The sequence below is a fragment of the Natator depressus genome, chromosome 10 (assembly GCF_965152275.1).
Source record: "Natator depressus isolate rNatDep1 chromosome 10, rNatDep2.hap1, whole genome shotgun sequence".
Taxonomy (NCBI): domain Eukaryota; kingdom Metazoa; phylum Chordata; order Testudines; family Cheloniidae; genus Natator; species Natator depressus.
The window spans coordinates 63944360-63966812 of NC_134243.1; the positions used below are offsets into that span (position 1 = coordinate 63944360).

Here is a 22453-nt window from a genome sequence, read left to right on the forward strand (position 1 = left end):
CTTTTGAGTCAGCTGGGACTGCATCTTCTTCTAAGAGGAGATCAGCCCCACTGAAAATCCTGTGCGCGCGCGCACACACACACACACACACACACACACACGTGCATTATAAACAGCTCTTGCCAACTCCATTTCCAACCAGAAGTATATGTTTGTTACTAAAAATGCAATATTGTAGGATCCATCCCTAACAGGATGAGTTAGCAGGACCAACAGCAAGTTGGAGCACAAGTTTGTCTCCTTGGGTATGTTCTAATCAGTGGTTGGAGTACTCTGGCTGTTAGAAAGATCTCCATTTCTTAAATATTGTTTGCATATTATGCTTATATATCTTTTTGATAAAGAGTTTAGCAGGTGAGGAATTTTATGAAGAAACATTAAAATTCTCCTAGGTTGTCACAATTACATATATTTTGTTATCTGTATAGCAGTCAAAGTACACTAGACAAGTGAGAACTATAAACCAAACATTTTATAAACTACCACCATTGCTTCTGCAATCCTTACACAAGCATAACTCCCATTGACTTCGTGAAGTCACATTCCAGACTCACAGGGCTTGATTCACAGTCATCCTGCCCTTTACACCAAGTATGTCAGAGCAATAGGGAAGCAATGCAACTATAAGAGCCCTCCAAAGGAATACCTCCAATGCAGGGGGCCTTCTGTATCCCTACACAAGAGCCCTCAACGAAGGGGGCTTTCTTGATTGTGCTCTGGGAAGAAGGGGACTTTCCAACAGCAGAAAAAGGACATGACCAGGAAAGTCCTGTTCCCTGTTTATTTCCTGCCCTTGCCGCAAGGCTGGGGGAAGATAGGGTACCTCTGAAGGCTGTCCTAACTGTATTGTGGGATCAACAGCCCCAGAAGCTTTAGCATTATGGGGGACTTAGGGTGCAAGCCACCTCATCTCCATCCCTTAGCCAGGCTCTGCATGGTACAGTGATGACATATCCATTTAGCCAATCAGTTTTGCCTTGTGTAGGATTTGACCACTTATGTTTAAGCAAATCCCTCCACCAAAAAGGAGTAAATTGGAAGCCAACTTCAAGCTTTCAAGTGACTTGTCAATGACTTATTTGGTCTAGAAGTATCTGAACAGTTCACTTTCTTAAGGGATAGGAGCATCAGGGAAAACTCCTGTCCTTTTAGAAAGCTTGGGCTACATTCCACTTAAGTTGCTTCTACCCACCATCCACCAAAACTGAACTAAAATAAATGACTTTAGTTTATGAGTAGATTGTTACACTCTTGTTCCTGGATTGGATGACACGAAATAAGTGGAGGAAAAGGAAACTAGCATCATATGATATGTAAGAAAGTTGCTATACCTCCTAAAACCATTCTTTAGTCACTTTTGACGTTGAGGAGTTGTGAAATCCTCAGGCTTTGCGTATGTTCTATCAGGTAGTAGACATATGCCACACACAAAAAATAAAATAAATCTCACTAGATTATCTGTAAACTTTTTTATGACCCAAATCACAGCAATGTTCCTCCCACTTCAATAGCTGGGAGGCACTTAAAGACCATTACAATCTGGTTAATGATATCCAAGTGCATCACAACCAGTACAAAATTCAGAATTTCCAATGTATTTACCTTTGGGAAAGTAAAAAACATCCTGTTTTGAGTCATGGAGACAGAGCAGTAACAGAGAAGGCCTTGTAAAGCATCCAGAGAGGTATGCCAGAGGGGAAAAAAACAAAAACAAAAACAAAGTGCTCTAATGAATCCTTATAAGAGCTGCTATTGACATTTTTTTTTAAAAGGTTCTGATAAATCAAAATAGTTTTTTCATTGAGGTCTGACTCCCATCAGCTAATGTGACTCATTTAAGACCAAGAATATTGGTGATCTGAAAACAAGATGTTAATATTTTTTTCATTATAGAAGCTTCATCTTGAACATGCAGCAGTTAAAGAGTAACACTCCATCTTAGCCACTGCAACACATATATATATATAAAAATAAATAGGCAGCGTTCGCAGATAGGACGACTTTGGATATTCGAAGTAAATGATGTATCACCAGAAGAACCAAGACATCTGAGAAACTATGGATTTTATACTTCCAGATTGCAATTACAAAACTACAGAATAAATAACTATGTAAATTAGTGAGGTCATATTTACCTTTCTGACTAGGGCCTTTGTGTCAACAGTTGATAAGAGTGGGGAAATTTTGCTAATTCCAGTCTGGATAATAGATTATAATCTATAATTTTTACGCTAGAAGTTCCAACTCATTAGTCATATACTCTGGGTCTTAAATAATCCTGCCAGCATGTCCATAAGAATATATTAAATCTTTGTTAAACTTAAGATTCACTTTTGCATCGTAAGTACAACTACAGAAATTTCCCACAGTTACAGATAACAGTTACAGTACCTGCTCCTCGTTGGCAGTAAGAGTTTGAATTTGGGTTTCAAGTGTTTTAATTTGACCTTCAAGATGTACCTCCCGTTCTTTTCCATTTTGATACAGTTTCTGGGATTCCTGGAGGCTGAGTGCCAAGCCATCTTTTTCATCTTACAAGAGAAATAAATATTTAAGCATCCCGGGAGCTATGAGAGGAGTTCTGCAACAAGTCTTTTTGGAGGAATTTTCATTTGGCACCTGGGTCTGGGAGTATAACACCTTAGTGGGCCTCCTCCTTCAACCTAATGGGTTGGAGGAAGCAGAGCAGACTCTCCAAGAGTACAGCCAGCAACAACCAGACCAGCAGAGGGACAGGGAGAGGCCCAGCCAGGACCCCCTGCACCCTCAACATCCTACTATAAAGAAACACCACTCTACTTGCACAAGCAACCAGCACCATTGCATGCGGCAGGGGATGGGATGGAGGAAACAAAATAGGACCTCCCAGAAGATGAACAACAGTGACTTGCCAAGAGACAACCAAGGATGTCAGCAGACTGGTTTCTTTTTGAACTTTGGCCATTATTTTCTGTCTGCTGCTTGCTTTTTTTGCCAAACTTTCTTCCCACCCTTTCCCCCTCCCTACCCAAACTCCTCTCTTCTTTCTTTCCCTCCCACCTTGCTACAATTCCCCCTTACCTCACTCCTGCCCCCACACAAAGAAATTAAGACAACAAAGTGTGTACCCATCATCACTGAACACTGTCTCGGTTGTGTCTCTGTCTCTTACCCTTCGTCCAGTTTTTTATTTTTAGATTGTTTGGACTCTCTAGGGCAGGGACCACATTGTCCTGTATGCTTCTACAGGATCTAGCATAGTGCAGCTCCAGATCCTGATGGAAGCCTTTGGGTAATACTGCATCCATTCTCTCCAGGATGCTCACATTAGATATCACCATGAAGTTTAAAGAATTTCACTCTAGGGCTATAAATATAAGTTTAAAAGTTAAATAAAAAAAAAAAAAACCAAAGAGGTATTGCGTTAGGCCCCAATTTGGGAAAGCGCTTAAAGTTAAGAATGGTCCTGAACAGAACACCTTCCCGACTCAAGACCTTAATATAGTAATAATGGGCACAAGTAGTTCAGCAATCATTGCTCACTGCACCCAAGTTAACAGATCTCTTTGGAACCAGCAGGTGTACTAACAGATCTAGAGGAAGCACTTGGTTACTATCCAGCTGAAAGTAAAGGTACTACAAAAGCAGCAATTTAGCAGGAAAGAGATGATTCTCTCTTCCTTTCTACACATACCCTTCCTTCCCCCCCGCCCCCGGGCTCTACTATTATTAAAATGACGGGGGCTATTTAAGTAGATCAATAATAAGCCAATATTTTAGAATTGGGATCCAGATTAGTGTAGTCTAATTTATTTAATAATCATAGAGATTAGACATGGTGGGTAATGTGTGTCAAACAGATGAAAAAGTACAGCAGTATTTTATTTGAATTTGGCTCTTGTTTACTGAATTTCTCTTTTTCTTTAGTCATCCATTTATTGGGTTTCTTGCACTTTCCTCTGAAATAGCTGGTATTGGCCACTGTCGGAGATCACTGCTCTGATCTAATGTGGCCATTCCTATATTATTTTAAAAAGTACTAAAAAGAGTGAAAAAAGTTTCAGTGTAACTGTAAGCCTTCAGCTATACACAAGGGGCCAAGTCTCTGCAGCGTTACACCTGTTTTGAGTGAGTACACAGGGGATTTAAAATGCCAGCAAAATAGAATTCTTCAATTGTTTGGACCACTGATAGTGTTTTTACACCCCCATTGTGTAAATGACTATAAAAGGTGCAAAGAGGGTGGGGAAGGGGTGGGGAATCAGGCTCAGACTCTGAACCCAAATCAAGTTTGCAGGTACAATCAATGTATGTTGGAGTGTGTTAAACAGAAATTGATAAGCACATTAAAAGTTGTTAGATCTCAGTAAATTCTAGAAATTAAAGGTCCATATAAACTTTTGTTTTACCTTTGACCATTGCAAGCTGATGATTCAGATACCTAATCTGCTGTGCACTCTTTTCCATCTTTTCAGTAAGTTCTTCCAGTTGTCTCTCTCTTGCTTTATTAAGAACCTGAAGTTGAAGAATCTGCATATTGTCCGCAGAATCTGTCGAAGTTTAAAATATAACTAACTTTCTAACAAGCTAGCTTCTGAAGAGTGCATAACATTCTTACAGTACAACTAACTAGTCTGAAATAGATTATAAGGTCTTTGGGGCAGGAACCATCTACCTTCTGAACAGTGCCAAATTCATTGTTGGTGCACAAAATGTAACTCCAAAACAGAGAAAAATTATACAACTTGCTTACTAAATAAAGTGCACCAGCTCACAGTCCCACCATTAGGCCTGAATTACAATGTCAGCTAAAACTCCACACAACTGTCACCAACTAACGGAGTGTTAACATTAGCGTACTTACTGTAAATTCTCAGAGTTCCATTCCTAGTCATCTAGAGACTTTTGACATTTCTCCACTAAGCCTACAGATTTGACATTATAAACATTTATTGGACAAGGCGGCGAACCATTCAAGGCCCAGTCTTGTAAGCAGCAGGGTGACTCCAAACAGATGCTGAGCACCATTAGGCCACATCTACACTACGAGCGCTACAGCTGCATAGCTACAGTACTGTAGCTATGCTGCTGTATCCCCATAGTGTAGACACAGACTACAATGATGAAAGTGGTTTTTCCCATCACTGTAGGAACACCATCTTCCCCAGCAACAGTAACTAGGTAAACTGAAGCATTCTTCCGTTGACCTACTTGTGTCTGCATTGGGGGTTAGGTCAGCATAGCCACAGTACTTAGGGGTGTGGATTTTTCACATCCTTGAGCAGGATGTCAACCTAAGTTTCAAGTACAGATCAGGCCTTAGCTCCTCCCAATGCAATCAGCAAAATAAAAGAATTCAGCCTTTACTCAGGCAAAATCCTACTGGCCTACAGTGAATATTATGAAGCATTTAAAACTGAATATACTGATCAAAAGAAATGGTTTATTCTTATTTTCATTGTAATAGGAAGCAACTAGTACCACCTCAATGAGCTATCGCTTGATAAAAATTTAGAGGTTAGGACACATCCAAGGTATTGCTGTATTTTTCCTTTGTTTAACAAAGCCTAAGAAAAAATCCTGGCTCCATTGAAGTCTTCAGAGGGACCAGGATTTCACCCCAGGACACTTATCAAAGCTTGAACTAGATAACACTTACTCTCCTCAGTACCCAAAAACTCCCGTTGCAGCTCTTCAAGCACTTCATTTCTTCTTGTTGCATCTTGGGTTATTGGGATTTTTTGCTGAATGGCATTTTGATATGGTTTATACGTCACTTTGTAAGATTCCACAGCTTGGCCGTTAGCAACTTCAGATGCACCAAATTGCTGTTGTGACAGATTAAAAGTAAGGACAACTGTTTTAAACCTACCCTCATCTTGCACAGCAAAAGTATTTCCCTTTGTGGATTTACAAGGTTTGGTATTTAAAAAAAAAAACAAGTTGCAGAGGCTCATTATTTAGACTCCAATCCAGCAAAGCACTTAATATGTGTGTGTTGTCCCACTGAAATCAGGACTACACACATGCTTTAGTGCTTTGTTGAATGGGGCCTTATTGGCAAAGTTTACACAGTCAATATGAAAACACATCTAGTACCACTTTTTGCTAATTATTCTATAAATAAAACCAAACACTATATTTTTATGCTTGAAAGTTCAACTAGTTAACTTTGAGTTACTTTAATATGATAAACTGATTGCAGAAGCATATCATGTTGTAACAACTGGAGATAGAATCAAAGAAACGTAGACTGGAAGGGACCTCAAGAAACCATCTAGTCCGGGGGTTCCCAACGCAGTGCCCGCGGGCGCCATGGCACCTGCTGGGGCATTTTTATGCGCCCACAGGACACCCCGCCGCTGAGAAGCATTGCCGTTTCTTGGCAGCAACGCTTCTTGCCGCTGCTGCTTCCAAACGGCGGCATTTCGGCGGATTTCGGCATTTCACAGTCTTCTGGAAATAGCAATATGCTATTCCCACAAGCAAGGTTGGGGACCACTGATCTAGTCCATCCCATTGCACCGAGGCAGAACTAAGTATACCTAGACCACCTCGACACACATTTGTTTAATCTGTTTTTAAAAACCTCCAACGATGAAGATTCAATAAGTAATGGAATAGGTTACCAAGGGAGGTTAACGATCCTTATAGTTAAAAACCACTCTAAAACCTATCCTTACAGTTAGAAAGTTTTTCCCCATATCTAACCTAAATCTCCCTTGCTACAGATTAAGTCCATTACATCTTGTCCTATCTTCAGTGGACATGGAGGACAATTGATCACTGTCCTCTTTATAACAGCCCTTAACATATTTGAAGACCTCTCTCTCACCAACAGAAGCTGGTCCAATAAAATATATTACCTCACCTACCTTGTCTCTCTAATATTCTGGGACTGACCCGGTTACAACTATACTGTATACATCGCGCCCCCCCCACTCAGTCTTCTTTTCTCAAGACGAAACATACCCAGTTTTTTTTTAAAAAAAAAGAAAAGGAGTACTTGTGGCACCTTAGAGACTAACCAATTTATTTATTTAAATTGGTTAATTTATTTGTTAATAAATTGGTTAGTCTCTAAGGTGCCACAAGTACTCCTTTTCCTTTTGCGAATACAGACTAACACGGCTGTTACTCTGAAACCAGTTTTTTTTTGTTTGTTTGTTTTTTTTAAAACCTTTCCTCTTAGGTCAGGTTTTCTAATCCTTTTACCATTTTTGTTGCTCTCCTCTGGACTCTCCCCAGTTTATCCACATCTTTTCCAAAGTATGCTAGCCAGAATTGGACATAGTACTCCAGCGGAGGCCTCACCAGTGCAGAGTAAAGCAGAACAATTACCTCCCATGTTTTAGATACAACTCTTCTGTTAATACCCCATAATATTAGCCTTTTTCACAACTGCATCACGTTATTGGCTCATCTTCCATTTGTGATCCACTATAACCCCCAGATTCTTTTCAGCAGTATTCCCCAGTTATTCCCCATTTTGTGTCTGTCCATTTGATTTTTTTCCTCTAAATGTAATACTTCGCACTAAATCCAGATCTTCTAAACTGAAAGCAGCTAAAATGATACTCTAGCGTCAACACTTAAATCATTAAAATACTTACACACAAGATAAAGAAATACATCAATATTTTAAATACCTTCAGATGTTCCTTCGGAGCATCTGGAAACTTTACTATTTTGTTTTGTTGGTTATTTAATTCCTGTGTATGACCATTTGTGTATGGCCTAAAATTTTCTGGGAGATGATATACATTGTTCTGTTGGCAATGACTTGGTGCTTTATACCCATCTCTGCCGAGATACACATCATCAGAATCCTCTTCACTCTGTCTATCAGAGTAGTCCTCTTTAATTTCGTAAATGCATCTTTCCTTGTCTGCATTGTGCTGATCAGTCCAATTACTGGCATGTGTTTCACCATGATTATTTCCTTGGTCATTCTGGAACTGTTCAGGATACAAATTCTGTCCCTGTTCATAGCCCTGTGAACAGATTAGAGATTTGATATTCTTCCTTACCTGAACTGTTGTCTCCTGTTTTTCCTCTTTGATTACAAGCTTGTCAGGGTAGGTAACGTGCATTACTATTTGTTTGTAAAGGACCATATAAATTAATATTGTACCCTATAAATTACTAGATAAAAAACAAGTTATTCTGAATGAGAAGACCCTATTATTGGGTCACAATTTTGTCAGGGACTTACACTTTGGGGATTAGCTATCAGCAGATGATCATTCCACCTGGCCTCATGCTCCCAGGGTTCATGTGCTCTATATAGAGAGAAAGAAAATATTCATGAAACATTAGTAACTATAGTGTGTGTGTGTGTGTGTGTGTGTGTGTGTGTGTGTGTGTGTGTGTGTGTGTTAGGTACATGTTCTCAGAAAGAGAACTAGATTAAACTATTTAGCATCTACTCCATCTATTGTGGAACCTAAGGCCTAATTAAAGTTGTGGTATATTCCCATTGTTCATAAAAGTTAAGCTAAAGTTGTTTGTACACCATCTGCCCATAGATAGAGCTTCAGCTTCACTACACTTTCTTAACGCATGCAAAATGACTACCAAGAAAAATTAACTTTCTTACTGCTCTGCATCCTCTTGTATGCTACAATCAGAGTAATTAGAGAGCTGGTCTCCACTGTCATCCAGCATGTCATGGGGAAGGTCTGTTAATAGTTGTTGCAACTGAAATCAGACAAATAATACATGTTACCTATGCAAACATTAATACAGTACAATTTACTCATGCTTTTTTGAAAACATATGCTTAAACTAAAAAAGTCATACACATCTTAGAGACTGAGGAAATATCAAACACATGTGAAACACAATTTTCCCTCCATTGAGAAGACACCAGTTACAACAGGGCTACCATGGCAACTCAGGGACACAGTTAAGTTAAGGATGCTTATTTGTTGGTGGAGTTACTACCCTAGTGATTTCTCTGGCAGGTACTTGCAGTAAGTGACTTGTGCTGAAGAGTCATTGGATCGAGTGTCACAGAACAGAGCCTCTTTCTGGAGGGCTAACTTGCTGGAACCTCTTCCTCCATGCTAAGGTGCACTCCTTGGATGCTGCTACCTTAGCAGGATTAGTTAGCTGATAATAGGGGAGGATTTAGCAGTCCTTCACTTGCAGCTACGAAGCATATAGAGTGGCGTGCTGATTACAGAGTGTTCCACCCAATGCTAGTATATACAGGAGATCAGAGTACTGCAGTATTCAAAGATGTTCAAGTAGAACAGGGGGCAGGGTAGTCAGGCCCTAACTGAGAAAATCCAACACGCTCAAAGAAAAAGAGAAAGTTGTGTTGCCCTTGCCCTAGTGGCAGCCCAGAAGGAGAATAAAAGTGGTGATGATTAATGTTTTCAGTTACTGTATCTCAAGAATATACAATGAAATCAAAATTGTAACATGTAAATGTGTCACTTTCCCCACCTAATACGCAGTTTACCAGAGTACACTCAGCCTCAGAGCCTCTATTTCACAAAACAGATTTCAAGGTGAGCTGACTGCTGGTGAGAAACCATCAGTTAGATGGAAGACTTGTCGACGTATTCAGCCAGGGAGGAAGCTAGTACAGCAACAAAAATGTCCTTCAAAATATTGGCCAGGAATTTTACTGGCCATAACTAATCTTGAAGGTCAAGTATACGATCTCCTCCACCGGGTAGAGGCTGCTGATAGAACAGTGGCGGGCTAGGTACACAATATATCTGGGAAAATACCTGTGTATAAATTGTACATACTGGCACATAAGGTCAACTTTAGGAAAAAGAGATTTATCCTTATTTCTGGATAACATCTCTTATGAGAGTCAAAAAAGGGTTATTCCTGTGTGTTTAGAAGAGCATCGCTGACATGGGCCCAAGAGTTGCAGTTGCTTGTCAAAGGCAGTTATTGCTCCCCAGACTACAGCTGGAAGGTGCAGTAGCCAGAGTATGCCATGCATGCTGTTTATTCACAAGTCAAGGCTATTTTATTTAGAAAGTTGACTGTTTAGTTTAGGGCATGGGGAGGTTATAATTTATTCTATATGTAAATAGACACCAGTCAAACCAAGAATGACTGTCAGCTAAAAAATTAGAATAAATACTTATATTGTGTTTTACACTTCCAAAGTACTGTACAAACATTAACTAAGCCTCTCAACTCTCCCCTGAGGAAGGAGTTGTTTATACTGCTGCAGTCAGTGCAATAACTGAAATAATATAGTATAAAAAGACGGCACTCCTCTAAACAGTATGTCTTTTAAAAAAAAAAAAAATCCTGAGATCTCATTTGGCATGTGATTTAGCTTCAACAAACTAAATCACCTCTAAGTTTTTAGGAGAAAGGCACAAAAAAGCATTTTAAAATATTCACTGCTATGTTATCTTCCCCAAAGCAGTCTACCCTGACTTTCCCATATTTAGTCGTTCCCTTTGCCCACATAAATTAATTCTAAATAAATAAATAAAAAAAATAATCTTCTGTACTTACTTGGAGTAAGGAATCCTGTATAGAATGTACCTGTTCTTCCAAACCTTCAGAAAGGTTTCTGTATATAGCCATATATTGACCCTCAATTGGTAGATCTGGGCAGTACATTTTCTTTTTCTCAAAAGGATACTAGAAAGCTACATAATATATAATCAGTTATTGCATCTAGTGCCTGCACCCGAACTTTGTTCTTCTCTAAACTAGCAAAGTCTACACATACTTGTTAATTAGAGCAGAAACATCAGCTTCTATACATGAAGTACCAAAAAAAAAAAAAAAAAAAAAAAAAAAAGACACTATCTCAGAGTAGCAGTTACTACTATGACAAAAGATAAAATTAGTATAACCTCCCCCCCCCCGAACATTTCAGATCAAACTCTCCCAAATTTAAATCTCTGTTTTAAAAAAATCATTAACATACTCAGCTGCTTCCTAAGACTTCACATATATAAAGAGGAAGGCTGGAAGTGAAGGAAAACATCTTTCTAAACACCACTACCTCATCACTTAAACCTTTGCTTGTTTCCAGACGTTCAACAATGCTATGGACTAGTTATATGAATCAAACACCTTTTAGTCTTTCAATCTGAGAGACTACAATGTAAAATTATAAGTAATAATTCTGAAGCCTACAGCAAAATACCAAAGAAAAGGAAGAGAGAAGAGATGCCTTCTGCAGAGTTCTCCTGTATTCAGACTGAAAGGACAAACTTTTACTTCTTTTCAAAACCTTGCTGGACTTCAGATATTTCTCTAGCTTTATTGTTTCCAACAGGAGATCAGAAACGGAAAGCAGCAACATTAAAAGTAGCAGGACTTTCCTTTTCCTTAACTACAACTGGGAAGTACTACTACAATTTTGCTGGCCTCACCTTGGGGTGGGGACTTGAAGTCCAGCAGAAGGAACTGAAGCGCAGTGAGCGTATGATCTAGTATACTGATAGCCTGCAGCAGAAAGCTGAGCACCCATCAAGAGTTAGTACAATGAGGATCTCTGGTAACTCTTATAAATTAGAAAGTCATGGGACTCCAAGTAGGCTGAGGCCGTGTAGCATGGCAGTGGGAGCAGCAAGAGCAGTAATTTGATGTTAATAATGGACCTGCCTCAAGACAAAAATCACTCAAAGATAAAGATGACTTTATAGAGCAAAAGAAAGCAGGTAAAAATAGAAAGGTTGTTTGTCTCCTTGTGAGCCTGGTTCTAATACAGACTGGGACTCTTTGTGACAAAAATGACTGCCCAAAGTTTTGAGAGTCTACCCTTGTTTGCTGCACTGAAAAAGAGAGCAGCTGCCTTTTTCCATTTTACCTACCACATATGCTAGACAGAGCATGTGACTTAACAAGATACTCAGGACGGTAAGTAATCTTAGCAGGGCAGGGAGGTATATTTTTTGTTAGAAGTATTGGTTTTTTAAGCTTACTCCACAAAACTTGTTAAAAAGAGGTGTCAGGACATGATTTATGCCCAGTTATGAGAAGTGCCATGTCTTTGTGTCCCCTTGCCCCCCCACACCCTTTTTTTGATAGGGGGAGAGGACCACCATACTCAGTTGACACCTAAGGTAGAAGAAAATCACATTCCACATGCAATAAAGTCACAGAAAATAATACTAATTACCTTTAAAAAGTCCTGTTTTCCCAAACCTAGAATAAGCAAAGCCATTCACGGGGATGGGAAGACCCTCACTTATAACTATGTCTGAAGAAACGGGCAATTACTTAGGTTTGGTAAATTTACAAGTTTTCTTGTTGACGTGTTCTCTAATGCACAAGGAAAGAGAACTGGGCTTATAAAACAAATGTTATGGCATTAAATAACTAGATTAAACAGATGTCAAAGCATCATAAGAAATACTTAACACCTAGTGGGAAATGAAGGAAATAATTCTGGAGCATCTGGAGTTAAAACAGAAAGGAACCAATAAACTATGCTTATCTTTTCAGGCCTATAAAAGACTGGGTCCCATTTCTCCAACAGCCTCTTCTCCCAGCTCCAGTAGAGGAGCTGCTCACCAGCAAGTGCTGGAAGAAACTTTTGGGTTAGTGTGACCTCACACCAACAGAGACATTTCAACAGTCTAGATCAGAGGCTACATCACCACAATCACCCTTCCCTGTCAATATCTACAGCAGCAGAAAGCTCTCAGGATGCAAACACCAAACACAAGAAGAAAACAGCCCTAAATAGCCTCAATACAAGGAAAAGGTCTTCTACCAGCAGCTCTTCTGTACACTATTCATGAGGAAGGCTTTGCTAACTCTGCCCCTTCCCACATCACAACACTAATGCAGCATCCTGGAGAATCCCACACACACCTGCCACACTCTAAGTAACAACAGTATTGATAGATTACCACAACCAAAACACAACTTCTCCCACCCCCCAATATCACCTTCAACCCAATCCTGCTCCTTCCCAATGCAAGTTTTATCTAGAAAGAAACATCCACAAGAAGTGCAAGCAGTGTCTCATTGGATACTACAGCCAATCCAGAGCAATTGCACATGTATACGCACACAGATCAGATCAATTCCAGAACTTAAGTTCCTCTTAACCGATGCAAGACCACATCACATTTATGATCTCATCACCTGTGAGCACCTTAACTGGATATGATTTACCAGAATTTGGTTGCCTAACACTATGGGCCCAATGGTAGCTCCCCTCATTTCCTCAGGCTAAATGAGTACATCACAGATTCCAGTGTACTAAAATGAATAAGTAGCCATTCTATTCCAAACTGGCCTCAGATACAAGAGTCTAATCAGAGTCTTTCAAATGCGCCTAGTTACATTTGCAGTTTTGGAGATAAGACCAATGTGGGTATCTTGCTAACATATAAGTCTTTAACCAGAAGAGGTTTCTTCAGAGAGCTGACTGAAATGCTGTCTAACCGTACTAAAGTACCCAAGACTCAGTCAAGGAGGTCTGCAACATCTCACTGCTAACACCTCTAACACAATGGCCCCAAACCAGCTCTCTCTGTCTCAGATGATTTCCAGCTTACACACAGCCATTCATACCACAAACCTGACCTTATATACAGTTCCAGTCCAATAGGTGCTTCCAGTCCTAGACAGATCACCATATCATACAAGTAAAGATCATAACTGTCCCCAGTTTCAGGAAAGAAGCAGTAACCAGTCAACTTCCAAAAGCTCATGGGTACAGAGAAATTCCAGATCATTAAAGAAAGCTCCACTCAGCAAAGTGGCCAAGTAATAAAACTTGTAGTGAGACACTACAAATACTCTGACCTCTGCCTTCAACCCTCTGGTACCAAAGCACCCTCTTGCCACATAGAGATATGCAGTTCTAAGGCAGACACAGCAAGTAGTAACAAAAATTAAGAGTCAGTGGAAGCAAACATAAGCTGACACAAAAAGAATGACACACAAGGAGTTCTTTCAGGTAATACACCTTAGCCATAGTATACAAGAGCATACATCATAATAGAGACCTCTTAAAAAAAGAGGATCACCCTCCACTGAAGTATATGGAACATTAATTGCTTTGTTGATCTCAGAATGTCTTCTCTCAGTTCAGGAACACAGCATCTCTCACTGTGAAGAGCTATCACTATTGTTATCCAAGGAGAGTGGCATAGAAGCTACCGCTACAAAGAGAAGCAAAATAATTTTTGTGTATCAAGTCTATTCTTTATTATCAATGTTTACATAAAGTAGAGAACATTTCACCATGGGACAAATACTGCCTCAATGTCTGCAGGTGCAAGAAGTTCCCCCACACCACAAAACAAGTATGACCAACACTCTCAGATGCCGTCCCTTCTCATTAAAGGATAAAGATGAACTTTGAGAATAGTTCAACTGCTACACAACTATAACAACTGCTGTCATAAATTCTCTTCTCATAACCCAACCACACACACACACCAATCTTTAAATGGCACATTTCAACTGACCTTGGGAAGTCAAGAAACATGCCTTCAGCAAGAACAAGAGCCCCCCCCACCCCCCCAAAAATAAAATAAAATAAAAGGAACTAAAAACCCATCAGCTGTTTCTAGTGAGATCATAAGAGACACAAAAGTAAACTCAAGCAGATTGTGATGTCACCATAACCTTATCTCCCCTGACAACATTAAACGTTGTTTTAAAAGTAGCTGGTGATGCTTCCAGAAAGAAATAGAAAGTAACTTTTAACTAAGACAGTAAAATTTAAATTCCCTAAATGAACGTTTGGCTAGGATACTGAAATTAGTGCTCCTAATTCTTGTGAAAAGTGTTGTGGTAATCATAGTATTATTACAGAAATGTTGCAACTGTAAAGGTCAGTCTGTGCTAGGGAATTTGGCATTTACTATAAAACGTCATTAGTGTCCACACACAAGTGCTTGTAATACCTCATAAGGTATCACAAGAGCCCATCTTGTCTTTAGATAGCAGAGTGGACCCCAAAAGGGAGTGGATGACACAGCAAGAGACCCGCACAGGGATCAGAGAATATTCCCTGATTCTCTAGACGCCGTATGCAAGCTATATTGCTATTGTCTGTGCTGTGTGTGCATGGGCAATGAGATTTCTAGACATTTATACTGTACTCCTCTCTGTGGGATCCAAGTCCTAAACTTCCACCAGTTCAAGATCTGCCTTTTTTTTTTTAAACCCGGCAGCAAAGATTTGCTTAATATTTTTTATATTTAATATAAATCATTTTAATAGATAAGACATTTACAACTTAGATTGTCAATTTCAAATTTAATTTTTAATTTTTTTTAATATAAACCTGTATTTAAATTTAAAAACAGTCTGATGATTTTGATTTAAAAATAAAAAATTAATCAGTTTTTAGCCACCTTGAAAGCATCCAGCATAATCAGACAAGGGAGCGCCTCAACTACAAAATGAAAATATTAAAACATATTTTGTGTCACACAATCAAGCTGGTGCCCAGAGTAGAAAATATTCCCCCAACTCCAACCAAAACTTTAGCCTCTTAAGTAAGTAATCCTAACCAGGGGAGAGGTTGCTGAGAAATAACCACAGTTCTCAGGTGATGGAGGCCTTTAGCTTTGTCTCATCATGTATTGAAGGTGTGCAGTTCTCACAAATATTGCACTCTGTTGTGAGCTTCCTTCTTTAAAAAGTGGGCTCTCATCTCTTCTTGAGATTTGGAGTAATTCTTTTAAAAACAACACACTGCAGTATTGAATGTTGTGCTCTCATGAGAGCCTTGGGAATTAAAAAATTCAAATTTATAATCCTTCAGAATAATTACAACTGTGGATAAAAGAAATGAAAAGGAAAAAGAGTTAAACAAGCCTTCAGATTTATGCCATTTCTTTGCTTTCACCTCTTGCTCTCTTGCATAGTCCTCCTGGTCATATTCATCTTCTTCTTCTTCATGTTGAGTTTGCAGAGCTCCACCGTCAAAGTCAAGTGACATTGTTTTCTAACAAGGTAAAGTTTTTGCTGTCCAACTTGTTTAAAACCTATCAGAGGAGGAAGAAAAAGTTACATATGAGCAACAACAAAAATCAAGTGGACATGCAACACAATGTTTACTTCAGAACAAATACTGCAACTATCAGTGCATTAACTTGATCTTCCACTGTAGCATCTCAATGCATTAGCAAGACTTTTTAATTTCTAAGAATTCTGTGTTTTAGCAATTAAAACATTTAATAAATAACATTTAGATGTTAAAGTGTTTAACCTTTAATCATTACATGAACATTAAAACAAACAGTTTACTTAAGATAAATTATGTTCTGAATTATTTCAAAACTTTGGGCCTCTAGGGAGTTAGTATGTATTCACTCAGTATAAGCGGATAAATTCTACCTTCTATTAGTCCTGGGGTTTTGGGTTTGTTTGTTTTATAGTTCATGTAACTGATGTAAAAAATGCTGGAAGTGTGCTACTGCCAGAGCACCTATACAAACCATAATAGAAGCAAAAAAAGTCCCCAGTCAATTAAAGACTTCTGACAAGCCTTAATTAGCTGTTTAGGATTTAAGTCTTTTCTGATCAACTGTAAGTGGCAATACCAGAACTATTACAGCAGCTTTTACAGCACTTTTACACCTAGCCTCCCCTCTACTTTTTTGGAGATATAATTGTAGTTCATGTTGCTATTCCCACCCCACTCCCAAATAACAGGTTTAGTAAACACGTCATTCCCAAATTAAGAAAAGCAGATGACATCCAATTGGAATCAACAATATAACGTTTTGTAAATAATTACTTTAAAGGTGTTTGCCTACTTATACTTAATCTGAGTATTTCCTACAACATAAATAGCACCCATCCCAAAATTTCCTTCAAAACATGCGTAAGGTTACTTGAGCTTATTGGTTGCAGCAGTCCTCATCTACTCCTCCCTTCAGCCTGTTTTTAAATCATCTCTACTAAATAGCTCTTGCACCTGCATCTACTGATAATTTTCCCAAGCAGCAGCAGTGAAATTGATCCAATTCTTGTCAGTTTTCAATGCAGCTATTCAGAACCCTGCTGGTAGTAGTAACATTGACCAAAAAAAGTGGGCGAGGTAATACAGTATCTTTTATTGGACCAACTTCTGTTGGTGAGAGACAAGTTTTTGAGCTACACACTCTTCTTCAGGTGGTCAGTTTTCATTTTACTACAGCTTGACAAAAGCAATAAGCAGTAAATAAGGCCCTGAAGCAGTCTTCAGAATTAAGAAGACAGCAATGCATTAGTTCAGCTTGATTTCAGGAAAGTGAATCTGTGTAAAACAATATTTTTCTCTAAAAGCCTATTGTATTACATTTAGGTTCTAATACCTTCCACACCATAGCATCTGGGCAGCTTCCAACAATACATAAATGACAGGACTAACATCTGTCACGTGTGGTTCAATTCCTCTCTCCCCCTCTTCGCAGAGGGAGAACTGGGTGCAGGATGGTGTTTTGGTAGAGATGTTTTATTTACGTTAATATGTACGTGCTTTTTTTTTTTTTTTTAAATATTAGAAGAGAAAAGATCAAATAAGCACACCTTGCACATAGAACAGTGGTTCTCAAACTTCTGTACTGGTGACCCCATTCACAAAGCAAGCCTCTGAGTTCGACCCCCCTTATAAATTGAAATCACTTTTTTATACATTTAGCATCATCATAAATGCTGGAGGCAAAGCAAGGTTTGGGTTGGAAGGTGACAGCTTGTGACCTCCCAGGTAATAACCTCAGGACCCCCTGAGTGGTCCCAACCCCCCACTTTGAGAACCCCTGACATAGAACAAAAGGTAGTGAAGTTTGTGATGGTCAGTCCAAGCTCAAATCCTGCATAATTTGCTAGCACCTACTCACCATAAATACATGTATTTTTTGAAGTCCTGTGCACATAATCAGAGTGCACACACACTCATCTTTTAGGTTTCAGAGTAACAGCCGTGTTAGTCTGTATTTGCAAAAAGAAAAGGAGCACTTGTGGCACCTTAGAGACTAACCAATTTATTTGAGCATAAGCTTTCGTGAGCTACAGCTCACTTCATCGGATACATACTGTGGAAAGTGTAAAAGATCTTTTTATATACACACAAAGCATGAAAAAATACCTCCCCCCACCCCACTCTCCTGCCGGCAATAGCTTATCTAAAGTGATCACTCTCCTTACAATGTGTATGATAATCAAGTTGGGCCATTTCCAGCACAAATCCAGGGTTTAACAAGAACATCGGGGGGGGGGGGGTGTTAGGAAAAAACAAGGGGAAATAGGCTTGAATAGAGACTGGGAGTGGCTAAGTCATTATGCAAGGTAACCTAAGTTAATTGTATCCAATTTGCAAATGAATTCCAGTTCAACAGTTTCTCGCTGGAGTCTGGATTTGAAGTTTTTTTGTTGTAATATCACAACTTTCATGTCTGTAATCGCGTGACCAGAGAGACTGAAGTGTTCTCCGACGGGTTTATGAATGTTATAATTCTTGACATCTGATTTGTGTCCATTTATTCTTTTACGTAGAGACTGTCCAGTTTGACCAATGTACATGGCAGAGAGGCATTGCTGGCACATGATGGCATAGATCACATTGGTGGATGTGCAGGTGAACGAGCCTCCGATAGCGTGGCTGATGTTATTAGGCCCTGTGATGGTGTCCCCTGAATAGATATGTGGGCACAGTCGGCAACGGACTTTGTTGCAAGGATAGGTTCCTGGGTTAGTGGTTCTGTTGTGTGGTATGTGGTTGCTGGTGAGTATTTGCTTCAGGTTGGGGGGCTGTCTGTAGGCAAGGACTGGCCTGTCTCCCAGGATTTGTGAGAGCGTTGGGTCATCCTTCAGGATAGGTTGTAGATCCTTAATAATGCATTGGAAGGGTTTTAGTTGGGGGCTGAAGGTGACGGCTAGTGGCGTTCTGTTATTTTCTTTGTTAGGCCTGTCCTGTAGTAGGTGACTTCTGGGAACTCTTCTGGCTCTATCAATCTGTTTCTTCACTTCCGCAGGTAGGTATTGTAGTTGTAAGAATGCTTGAGAGAGAGATCTTGTAGGTGTTTGTCTCTGTCTGAGGGGTTGGAGCAAATGCGGTTGTATCGCAGAGCTTGGCTGTAGACGATGGATCGTGTGGTGTGGTCAGGGTGAAAGCTGGAGGCATGTAGGTAGGAATAGCGGTCAGTAGGTTTCCGGTATAGGGTGGTGTTTATGTGACCATTGTTTATTAGCACTGTAGTGTCCAGGAAGTGGATCTCTTGTGTGGACTGGACCAGGCTGAGGTTGATGGTGGGATGGAAATTGTTGAAATCATGGTGGAATTCCTCAAGGGCTTCTTTTCCATGGGTCCAGATGATGAAGATGTCATCAATATAGCGCAAGTAGAGCAGGGACGTTAGGGGACGAGAGCTGAGGAAGCGTTGTTCTAAGTCAGCCATAAAAATGTTGGCATACTGTGGGGCCATGCGAGTACCCATAGCAGTGCCGCTGATGTGAAGGTATACATTGTCCCCAAATGTAAAATAGTTATGGGTAAGGACAAAGTCACAAAGTTCAGCCACCAGATTAGCCGTGACATTATCGGGGATAGTGTTCTTGATGGCTTGTAGTCCATTTTTGTGTGGAATGTTGGTGTAGAGGGCTTCTACATCCATAGTGGCCAGGATGGTGTTATCAGGAAATTCACCGATGGATTGTAGTTTCCTCAGGAAGTCAGTGGTGTCTCGAAGGTAGCTGGGAGTGCTGGTAGCGTAGGGCCTGAGGAGGGAGTCTACATAGCCAGACAATCCTGCTGTCAGGGTGCCAATGCCTGAGATGATGGGGCGCCCAGGATTTCCAGGTTTATGGATCTTGGGTAGTAGATAGAATATCCCAGGTCGGGGTTCCAGGGGTGTGTCTGTGCGGATTTGATCTTGTGCTTTTTCAGGGAGTTTCTTGAGCAAATGCTGTAGTTTCTTTTGGTAACTCTCAGTGGGATCAGAGGGTAATGGCTTGTAGAAAGTGGTGTTGGAGAGCTGCCGAGCAGCCTCTTGTTCATATTCCGACCTATTCATGATGACAACAGCACCTCCTTTGTCAGCCTTTTTGATTATGATGTCAGAGTTGTTTCTGAGGCTGTGGATGGCATTGTGTTCCGCACGGCTGAGGTTATGGGGCAAGTGATGCTGCTTTTCCACAATTTCAGCCCGTGCACGTCAGCGGAAGCACTCTATGTAGAAGTCCAGTCTGCTGTTTCGACCTTCAGGAGGAGTCCACCTAGAATCCTTCTTTTTGTAGTGTTGGTAGGGAGGTCTCTGTGGATTAGTATGTTGTTCAGAGGCATGTTGGAAATATTCCTTGAGTTGGAGACGTCGAAAATAGGATTCTAGGTCACCACAGAACTGTATCATGTTCATGGGGGTGGAGGGGCAGAAGGAGAGGCCCCGAAATAGGACAGCTGCTTCTGCTGGGCTCAGAGTATAGTTGGATAGGTTAACAATATTGCTGGGTGGGTTGAGGGAACCATTGCTGTGGCCCCTTGTGGCATGTAGTAGTTTAGAAAGTTTAGTGTCCTTTTTCTTTTGTAGAGAAGCAAAGTGTGTGTTGTAAATGGCTTGTCTAGTTTTAGTAAAGTCTAGCCACGAGGAAGTTTGTGTGGAAGGTTGGTTTTTTATTACAGTATCCATTTTTGAGATACTCATCTTTTAATCAAACACAAAAGTAACAGCATCTCATCATACACATAGTACCAGATCCATTGGCAAGCCTCCCTTTTCTAAAGCTACTTCAGGGTTGGCAGTACTAGTTAAGGAAAAAAAACCAGCAGCTTGAAAATTACAGCTGGGATTTTCAAGGAGACCTAGGGGTGGCACCCACCACATATTCAATTTCAGAGACATATAGATGACCTCTGAAATCCCCAGCATACATTTCTAACTGAAGATCTCTTTTACCTACTATATAGTTACAAACCACATCCAAGATGACTACAACTGAAAGGTAGCAGAAAGTTCTTTGCTGTTCAGTTTCTTTATTTTGTGAATTTTGCAGTACTTTGTGTATAATCAGATCACTCTTTTGATGATGATCAGCGGTGATTCCTTCCTGATGCAAAGTTCATAGGAATTTGCTGTTGTTCTAACTTGCTAGAAAGATGCTCATAAACCAGTGTGACAACAGAGCCAGATTTCAAGTTTCTTCTTTTTTAAAGACTCAAAGTATCGTACCCAGAAGTTGTTTTGAAGAACAATTGAGTGTTTGCTTTTTTTAAACCAACTACAGTAGAGCGAACCCCTTTTGCTTCTGCCAGAGCAGCTCTCACTACCCAGCAATGAGAAAACATCCACTGCAGCCATTAGTGGCACGCTCCACTGGCTGCAAGGTCACGACTGTATTTCATTAGCCATTGGCCCCAAACAGGAGTGGAGTTTAAAAGCCTTTAGATTCCAGCGGCCGGGGATCCTGCGACAGGGCGGTGGGCGCGCCCCATCCCCACCCTCTACTGACTCTGGGCTCCGCCCACGCGAGGGGGAGTCACTCGCAGGATCACCGCCACCCCCCGCACAGCGGGGGCACTCGCATCCTCGGGCGGGGGCTGCCAGAAGGTCCCGCGGCAGCAGAACGGTGGGACCGAAAGGCTACAGGAGACAAGCCCGTGGGCGGAGTTGGCTGCCCGGTCGCGCCTCCCTCTCCGTCCCCCTCATCCTTCCCCATCCCACGGAAGCGCCAGCGCTGAAGAAGGTGGTAGGAGGCGGCCCCCGGGAGGGGCAAGGCCCCACTCGCTGTGGCCACCACCTAGGGACCGTACCGAGCCCCCCGGGCGGGCTTGGGAACGGGGCTCGCGCGCCCCGTGAGGGGGGATGGGAAGAGGCAGGGCCCGCGCTCCGGGGGGGGGAGCCTCCCACTCCCGGCAGGTCTCCAGAAGAGGAGCAGCGCGGAGCCCGCACCGATACTTACCAGAGGCCGCAGGACGCTACAGTTACTCGCTTTCCATCAAATCCCACCGCTAGCCTTCCGCGTGACACAGCCTAACCCCTTTTGAGTGACAGCCGAATTCTCCAGCCACCGACCAAGCTGCTATTCTGCGCCCCAGCGGGCTCTGCTCTAGAGGCGGGACTTACTTGTCCCTCCTCATTCAGGTTCAGTTGCGCCGCAAACGCCAGTGTTTGCCGTTTGAAAGCAGGCGCGGGAGGCCGCGGGAAGCGCTGCCGCTCGCTGATTGGCTGGGGATCTTAGCCAATGGCTGGTAGGGGCGGGTTTTAGCAGACCTCTGCTGCTGGCCGCTCCCTTATCCCCCTTTTTGTCCCCACTGTGCATCCCAGGCCTACAGCTGGGAGGGACCCTAACAGGAGGGGGGCGTGGGACATGCACACACCACGGGGTCTGCCATGTACGGTTATGAAAGCAACATGTGATGCATCACCACAAAACATGGCGGTGCCATAGCAACATGATGGCATCCTGACATGGCAACGAGACATGACATCACAGCAGGAGCTCATGACCATGTGAGGCTGAAATGTGCCGGCATCATACAGATGCCATGTGATGAGAGTTCTGAAACTGATTTTAAGATGAGCTG

The 22453-nt window shown here is 41.2% G+C and overlaps 1 protein-coding gene across 1 annotated transcript in view; it reads right to left on the reverse strand.

The window, feature by feature from the left end:
• Positions 1-21980, reverse strand: part of CEP152 (centrosomal protein 152) — a 54409-nt gene extending 32429 nt beyond the window's left edge. The window contains exons 1-8 of the mRNA XM_074966376.1: positions 21829-21980; positions 15797-15935; positions 8579-8679; positions 8195-8261; positions 7629-7973; positions 5639-5807; positions 4389-4529; positions 2392-2531 (exon numbers count right to left, since the gene is read on the reverse strand). Coding sequence (XP_074822477.1) covers positions 2392-2531; positions 4389-4529; positions 5639-5807; positions 7629-7973; positions 8195-8261; positions 8579-8679; positions 15797-15889 — 1056 coding nt within the window. The 5' untranslated portion in view covers positions 15890-15935; positions 21829-21980. The remainder of the gene's footprint in view (positions 1-2391; positions 2532-4388; positions 4530-5638; positions 5808-7628; positions 7974-8194; positions 8262-8578; positions 8680-15796; positions 15936-21828) is intronic.
• Positions 21981-22453: the final 473 nt, after the last annotated feature.